Source organism: Netta rufina (genome assembly GCF_964035555.1).
Source record: "Netta rufina genome assembly, chromosome: 24".
Taxonomy (NCBI): Eukaryota; Metazoa; Chordata; class Aves; order Anseriformes; family Anatidae; genus Netta; species Netta rufina.
Genome location: NC_140148.1, coordinates 4,084,760 through 4,092,968, shown reverse-complemented (window position 1 = coordinate 4,092,968; position 8,209 = coordinate 4,084,760). Strand labels below are relative to the sequence as shown.

The 8,209-nt window shown below is 52.1% G+C and overlaps 1 protein-coding gene across 1 annotated transcript; it reads right to left on the bottom strand.

The window, feature by feature from the left end:
* Window positions 1-455: 455 nt before the first annotated feature.
* Window positions 456-7,744, bottom strand: LOC311218454 (von Willebrand factor A domain-containing protein 5A-like; the record flags this gene model as incomplete). The annotated part of the gene is made up of 17 exons (XM_084301137.1): window positions 456-592; window positions 787-913; window positions 1,094-1,314; window positions 1,802-2,008; window positions 2,187-2,368; window positions 2,699-2,802; window positions 2,947-3,111; window positions 3,453-3,564; window positions 4,058-4,137; window positions 4,439-4,583; window positions 4,997-5,085; window positions 5,403-5,530; window positions 5,976-6,087; window positions 6,243-6,385; window positions 6,734-6,983; window positions 7,063-7,310; window positions 7,696-7,744. The coding sequence occupies 17 exons, from the start codon at window positions 7,742-7,744 to the stop codon at window positions 456-458; spliced, it is 2,499 nt and encodes an 832-aa protein (XP_084157263.1).
* Window positions 7,745-8,209: the final 465 nt, after the last annotated feature.

The window sequence follows — 8,209 nt, the reverse complement described above, 5'->3', positions numbered from 1 at the left end:
CTGAAAAGCAGTGAGGGTTCATCTGTTATGTAAAACCCCAACTGACATCAGCAGTGGGATCCCAGCATGGCAGGTAAATTTAAGCTGTGTTTTGTGGTCCTGTTTTATTCCACAGATGCTGATGGTCTGCAGTACAAGGCATGTGTTGTGCTCAGAGCCTAAAAACACTCAGCTCCTGTTGAGGGATTTTTGAAACAGCAAAGATCCCATGGCTTGCTGCAGCTGAGCAAACCAAGCTACCAGGACGACTATGAGAAGTTCCCATGACAGTGTTCCCACATCACCCAGCTGAGGAATTTAGAAAAATATTGTTGCCAGTAGTTGGCTTCAAGGACAAGGTCTACGTGACTGCTAATCACAAGGGGGTTGTTTTCTTGTAGTTGTTTGAGTGCTTTTGACCAATAATCTTGTGTGAGACACTATCTGCCCCTGTTAAGTTCACTATAAAAGTCAGGCTATTCAGGTAATAAAATGGAGCATGATCCGACCATACTAGTGTCTGTCATGTTTTCGGCCATTCTTCCTGCAACAAGCTCCACGCTGCTCTCGAGGAGGGTGTTGGCTGCCTCCAGGCATTTGTCCAGCTGGGACGCTGCAATGAGGGAGAGATAGGGGCACCATGGGAGTAAGGCAGGAAGAAAGGTCCACAGGCAGAAAGAAGAAAGGGGACACAGGACTCCCAGGAAATAGTGGTCCTGAAGAGGTCCACTATTAGGCCTCTAGCAGGCCTCACTGGAGAGAGCAGGGAGGAAGCCATTCTGTGGAGATCTGGAAAACAAGACTCACCAGCTCGGCTGCACAGCCAGGTCACAGCCTTGGCCTCCAGCAACTCACATAGGTCTTGATAATACCTGTTTTTCTTCTGCAGCCAGGTCACAGCCAGTACTGTGGCCCAGATGCTTGGCTCTGTGACCTGTAGAAGAACAATGACTCAGACCCGCTGACATTGTTGAGCACCTCTTCCTTTGTGACTCTGGTTCCTGACCCCTTCACTCACCTCTGGGTGCCCTGGGATTCCAAGGGGTTCCACCAGCCAAGGTGTTCCCACTGCCCCAAGTCTACACGCTGGCACCACAAAGGATTATCTCCTTACCTCACCAGGCATCTTTCCCTTGATTTCAGCCTCATCGACTTGCAGTGCAGAAGCTAAGCTTGAGCTGAGGGTCCAAGAGCCATCTACATTCTGCAGTGCGACCAGCTCCTGACACTCATCAATGGCTTTGCTGACCCATGGCCCAAAAATTTGAGAGGACAAAACAAATTTGGGATCCACACACTCGAGAGAATAAATAGATGGTGGCGGTGGTTTAGGTGCTGTGGGAAAAAATGTAAACTGGAGGGTTTAAGGAATCACAGGAAAGCTGGCGCCTCTCTACTCCCCTGTGCTCTGAGAAAATGCCCAAAACACTGTGCTCTGAGCAATTACCTGCAGGCTGAGGACCTCCCTGCATATCTCCAAAATATTCCTATCATCAACCCTTTCTGGACGTCCCTAATTCATCCTTATTCTCCTAGCTTTCCTGCCCAGCCATGTCCCCAAACCCTCTCTTGATATCCTTAGAACATCTCATCCAAATGTGCATTCATGATGCAGCACTGGTCCTGACCTGTCTCTGGGTGTCCCTGACCTGGGTCCCATAATTGCTGAAGGACTTTAAGCTTTAAGCATGATTAGGGGAAAGGTTAAAGGCAAAATTCATTAGTTTTCAGACCAAGAGCAAACATGGAGAGTAACAACATAACCCTCTTGTCGGACATTTAATTAATCCCTAAATCTCCTGTCTGGATCAAGATCCCATACCTTTTGAGTGAGCCCCATTCTGAGCCAAGGCAGCAATGTCATGGGTTAGACGCTGTATGGCAAACCATGACTCCTGTACTGCAGTCAGCCAGCCAGGTGGGATGAAGATGCTCTTAGGAAAGCAAGAAGAGCTGCAAGTGGAGCCACGTAGCTGAAGGATCTGGCAGGCAACCAGTGACTGGTGGGGTGGCAGCAGTGCCAGGGGCCCTTTGAAGGAAACAGGGAAAGAGACTTAATTAAGCCCATGGGAAAGGAGTACCTGGTGGTGATGGGGCCTACCCCATGAGACTGGGGGTGCCCTGTGGTTGGGGTTCTGGCTCCTGTGGAATGAGAACATCCCATGGAGAAACCCCTCCAGATCTTTCCCCCAAGCATCTTTCCTTACCTTGGTACCAGGTAACCCACTGAGATGTGCGAACCCCCACATAACTGGTGAAGGGGCAGATGATCCCTGAAGCCAGGCTGATCTCGACTGCACGTTGCCTTGGTTCATCCCCTGACCCACTCACAACGTCTGCCAACAACATCCCGAGCAAGCACCTTGCAGCCAGACGATGACCTGCCAGCCTGGGGACAGAGTGGGGTGAGGCCCAACTACCTGGCTTTTCTCCGTGCTGGAGAAAGGTGGACAGAGATTGGTCCTGGACACCTAGGTTCTCTCCCTTCAGGGGTAAGAATGGGTAGAGGGAAGATGTGGATGCATGGGTCCCCTGTCTGCAGTGAAATGAGGTCCAGATGCATGGGTCCTATCCCTGTGGGTTCCAAGCAGGGAAGGAGAGCATGCTTGGACACTTGGGTTCTCTCCCAGTTTGGGATGGTACTTGGAAGGTGGGAATGAATAAACAAGCTATCTGTTTCCTTTCTCAGCTGGAGTCCATGTGTAGGACAGGCTCTCACCGGCCATCTCCCTGTGGGCATAGTGGGAACGGGATCGTGTGAACGACATTCTGGCCATTCAGGCTGAACTGCAAGGTCAAGACACCGGTGGCCACTTTCGTATCCTGGTAACACATGGAAAAGTACTGGAGGTTACTGGAAATACATGATTGCTGCTGGGAGGTACTGGGAAATTACTCAGAGATTACTAGTAGTTAATGCAAGGTTATTAGGAAGTAACTGGAAATAACCATAGTGGCAGCTCTCACCTGGGCTTCTCCACGGATCTTTGCATAGAGATGGACGTGTTCACCCTGAAAGATGGACCGAGGTGTGCCTCCCAGCACCTCAGCCTCCAGGCCAAGGGGCAGAGTCCAGCTCAGAGAGACTCCCTCAGCTGCTGGCTTAAGGGCTCTTTTCAAGCAGTTCAGCACCTGGGTAGAAAGGGCAAGACACCACACTTTGGCAGCTCCATTAGAGTTCAGCATACGGCCCCTCTGTCCAAATTCCTTGGATAGCACGGGGATGTGTGGGGTGCCAGATGGCTTCCCTGGTAGCAGTCAGGTCTGTGAACCATGGGGGGGAGAAGTTCAGGCATCTGGGTTTTCTGTGGGGTGGGGCAGTGGGGTAGAGAGTTAGGGGAAGCCTGGGTGCCTGGGTTCCTTGGGGCAGCTGGGTCTTGGCTACCACAGGTGGGCAGTCCAGGTGCCAGGGTTACTGCAAAGTAGTATATCTGTGGAAAGAAGGGCACGAACCAGGGCTCCTGGGTTCCTACCACAACTACCAGTTCTTTGTCAGATTTGACGTAGGTAGCTTCACCCCTTGTCTCCCTGGCCAGAGTCATGGCCAGGGCAGCACTGTCCTCAGAGAAGCAGAAGGAGAAACACCTATGGTGGAAGCAGAGAAAGGTGTCAGAAATAGGAGCCAGAGATGGATGCATGCATGTAGGAAAAGAGTTGGAGAAGACAGGATGGAGTTTTAGGCAGGGGAACAAATCTAGGATGCAGAACAAGGGGCAGGAGGAAGAGTAAGGAGTGGAATGAGGAATTGGGGTTGGAGCTGGGGTTAGACAGGAGGTGGCAGGGAAGAGCTGGAGCTTGGGGCAGAGCTGGGACCAGTATGGTGGGGCTGGGGCAGAGCTTGTGGGCACATCAGGGTGTACAAATCCCTCCTCACTTTGTGATGGGTGCCTTGGGTGTGGGAGTATTAAGTAAAGACTCCCCTGTGGAGGCTTGACACAGGACAGAGCTGCGCAGGGTGGGAAGGGTCTCTGGGACACTGAAGGGGTTCAAGGATTCAGACAGGTGAACAGGGGCCCTCATCAATGATGGGAGGGGATCAAGGGATGACTAAGGACTGGGGGCAGAGAGTTCCAATTACCGGTGGCTGTTGCGATGATGGCAGACCTCAGCAGCAATGGCTTCCTTGTCAGGAGGTAGCCCAGTCATGAAGATGAAGAGCTGGGAGATAGGAGACATAAATGAATGGTGACACCTTGCACAAGACCCCAAAATGGGGACAGCAGGTCCCCAAAAGGGACCCAGGTGAGAGAGACCCTGTAGAGAGACTACCCCCAAGGAGAGATACCCATTCTCTCAGGGGACAGAACCCCCCCGAGATATGGACCCACCTTTTTTTCCTTTCCCCCACATAGTCTGTTCACCTTGGACCAGCATGCCCCTTGTGTCACTCCTTCCCCCCACACTCTGTGCTCCTCAGGGACACCTATCCCACCACTCCTTCATGCTCCTGTGCCCAGACCTGTCGTGCATGTCCGTGGGGCTGGGGCGTATTGTAGATTGTGCGAAGAGTTACAAGCAGGTCAGCATCACCCAGACGAGAGCTGGTGGACGGGATGCGTTGCATTGCCTTGGTCAGGTTGTCTTGGGTATATTCAACACTTTGCCTACAGCAGGCACAACATGTTTGCAGAGCACATCACCCTGTGCTGGCCGTGGTGCTCCCCGAGACTCACCCCCATAGCTATATCTTCTGCAAGATCCTGCCCCATAGGAGGTCTTAAAGAGACCTTGCCTCATAGTTCCTACAACATTTTGCTCAACAGAACCCCAATAAATGCTCTCCCATGGTGCCACAAAGATCCTGTCCCCAGAATCCAGTCCTGCCCTCCAGCACCCAGCCATGCACTCCAGTACCCAGCCTTGCCCCATACCAATCTGCCTATTTCAGAACATCCAGACCTATCCTCCAGCATCTTGCTCTGCCTCACAGCAACCGGTCAAGCCCCACAGCATCCAGCCCTACTCGCCAGCATCTAATCCAGACACATAACACCCAGCCTGCCCCATATTTGCTCACGGATAGATGCCCACAGATGTTGCTCCATAGCAGTAGATGTTGAAGTAGCAGCCCAGGGGGAGGCTTTTGAGAAGGAAGAGCAGGGATTCCTGTGGAAAGAAACTGCAGGCAGGTCTTAGGAGGTACCAGTGGTGGATACAGATGCCCTTGCCCTTATCTTGGTCTGGCTAAAGCCTCTGGACTCCTCTGGATGACCCCAGTGACCCCAGCCAGTGTCCTGACCTCTCCTAGGCACCCAAGATATTCCAGGACCCTTTCAGACCCCACCATTGCCCCTACCCACCCTGTTTCCCCCTGTCTCCCCCCCCCCCCCCCCCCCATGTCCGTGTCTCAAACACCTGCCCTGGCTTTGTTCCCTCTCAGCTTGCTCCCCAACTTGAGTTTGGTCCCTGCTCTGTGGAGGTACCTGCGCACACTCAAGGAAAGTGGTGTCCAGAAGGAAGATGAACTCCCCAGACTGGCACTGCCCAGGCACTGCATCAGGGATGCTGGGTGACAGAGTCACCAACACGAGGGGGTCACCAAGCAGGGAGCCTGGAGGAGGTATAGGGTGGGGATAAAGCCCAGTTAGGCCCAGTTAGAGACCCCTCTCCTCATCCTGGTTCTGATCCTCATTGTGCCCTCAGCTTACACCATCCCAGAGATCCTGATAACCCACACTGGTGCCTTGTTACCCTACTGTAATGTACACAAGCTGCACAACACATTGCCCCCAGTACTCCAGCCCAGTGGCTCCAATACAGGTTACCCAGTAAGCCCTAATATAGGGGTCCTCATAGCCATCCTGGCACATCTAATACCTCATCACAATGTCCCCAGCACCTCACTGTGGAACCCTAGGACACACACTATCCCATCTGAATGCCTCCTATCTTTGTCCAATGAAGCCTCTCACCCCACAATCCCCAGTGTCCTCCTGTGCCTCAATGACTCCTGTTACTCAGAGGTGCCCCCATGCTCCCTCCCCTGATGAACTCACCAACGGGGGCCCCAGGGTCTCCCTTCTCCACCACAGCACTGACTTCAGTGGGGTCTCCATAATACACGAGCAGCTCAAAATCATCTCTTGGAGGGGTCTCAGCCAGTGAGACCTAGAGAAGGGATGCCTGGTCATACACAGGAGGAAGAGGCCCAGGCCCAGCATTAGGCCAGGAGCACAAGCACCAATCCCAGTGCATCTCCTTTTTCTCAGTGATGATGCCACTTGCCCACTATCCCCAGGATCCTGGCCCTCAGGAGGCCATACCTGTGCAGCGCTGTGGTCCTGGGCAGTGTAGATCAAAGGAGTAAGAGCACAGTTGGCCTCGGCATTGACCACACCACGGGGTGACTGCAGGCTGGCGGTGAGCAGCAGGCTGTAGTGAGGCTTGTTATTGAGACAATTCCAGGCTGCAGGGAGAAACATGGTACTGACAATGACACAGTCTCTCTCTTGAGTGCATGTGGGATTTGGCATCTATATATAAGACATATGGGGATAACTAGGGATGGTTGATAAAGTGTACAGAGGGGTTCCAGTGTCTGTTCATGTGAAATGTGTGGGGGAGGTGTGGATCCGTTTCAAGGGACACAACAAGAGTGGATCTGTTCATGGGTTGCATGGGGGAAAATTTGTGTCTCTTTCTTTGTGGATACAAAGAAAGGTTGCATTAGATCTGCTTGTAAAGTAAAGAGGAAGCTCTGGTCCTTCTGTAGAGTGTGTGACTGGGAGGGAAGGTTCCTTATGGGGTTACTCACTGTAGTAGTTCCAGTGAGGATGCAGCGTGGCTGGCAACAAAAACTGGGCTGCTCCACCTAGCTTCCGTGGCAGCTCTTGGACATAGCGTAAGGTCACAACCATCTCCTTGCCAGGGGACAAGGAACCCAGGAAGCAGGCAAACACCTCGCCTGACTGCTCAGACTGATGCTGAAGGTACTCCCAGTTCTCCTGGCCCTTTGTAGCCTTGTGCAGCTGCTGGGTCTGGACGGAAAGGGGAGGGACAAAAAGCTGATCCCCAGGCAGACCATGGGCTGCTCATTCCATGCCCGTCTGGTGTTTCCCCCCATTCCTTCCTGAATGCTGGTACCTCATCCTGCAGCAAGGCCTGAACCTTGGCATCCTCATTTAAGGCCTGGAAAGAGTAGATGGTCATGTGGGGGGCGAGGGGGAAGACAAAGATGACTTCTGAGGAGGTACGACTCTTGTTCTGGTAGATCAGTTCAGAGGCCACATCAGCCACATAGTCCTGGATGGCAACATCCACCACTGCACTACAGAGGGGTACTGGGCACAGGGGTATATGGAGATCCTTCCCCAGCAAAAAGGATGCTGGTGCTGTTGGGAGAGATGCAACCTTTCCATCAGCACACATGAATGACACAAGGAGAGGGTTGGAGCTGCTTCAAGTGTGTGTTCCCACCCAGGAAATTAAAACTAGGTGGCCAATGAATAGCACACAATGACAGGGCATCCTAAGTCTTTATCCATGGATCACGTTTAACATTGTTGAAGGTCTAGCATGAGCCTGCCACAGAACAGTGTCCACTTCTACATTTCAGCTTCCTTTTTCCTCCATACCTCTGTCCCCCACCCTGATCTTGTAGACCCCTTGACCATTCCAATCTTTGTTTCCCTCTGGGAAGATCCAGCCTATCCTCCCTCTTTCTTTACCCTCCTTTGCGAGCATTCCCAAAATATCCCTGTCTGATCCACAGCTCACCGCCACTGACGTAGGATTTTTCTAGAAGTCCAAAGCTCTCACGCCACATCTCTGGAGACCTGTAGACAGGAAGGAGTCTCTTGTAAGAGGAGATACCACCAGGTAGCCTTTATCTGGTGAAGATTCCTTGCTGTTTCCCCAGTCCTATGTATGTGGCTGAAGGCCCTAACCCACCAGGTACAGCCAGAGCAAACCCAGGGATTCAGAAATCCCTGTTTGTAAAGACTGTGCAATGACTCTGCAGTGAAGAGGTCTGCATCCCATTCCCATCATGGGAGAATCTTGAAGAGAACTGAGGGATAGCAACAGGAGACAGAGGAAAGCAAGAGTAGCTGTCCGTAATTTTATTGTGATGAACAATCCATGTCTGGATGAACAGGATGGCAGATGGGATCCATTTTGGGACAGACAGATGAAGAGATGGACAAAGAGAGACAGGAGATTTTTTGTTGAAGTAGATGAATAGATGGAACAATGGATGGATAGGTGGAAGGGTCCATTTTAGAAGGGATGA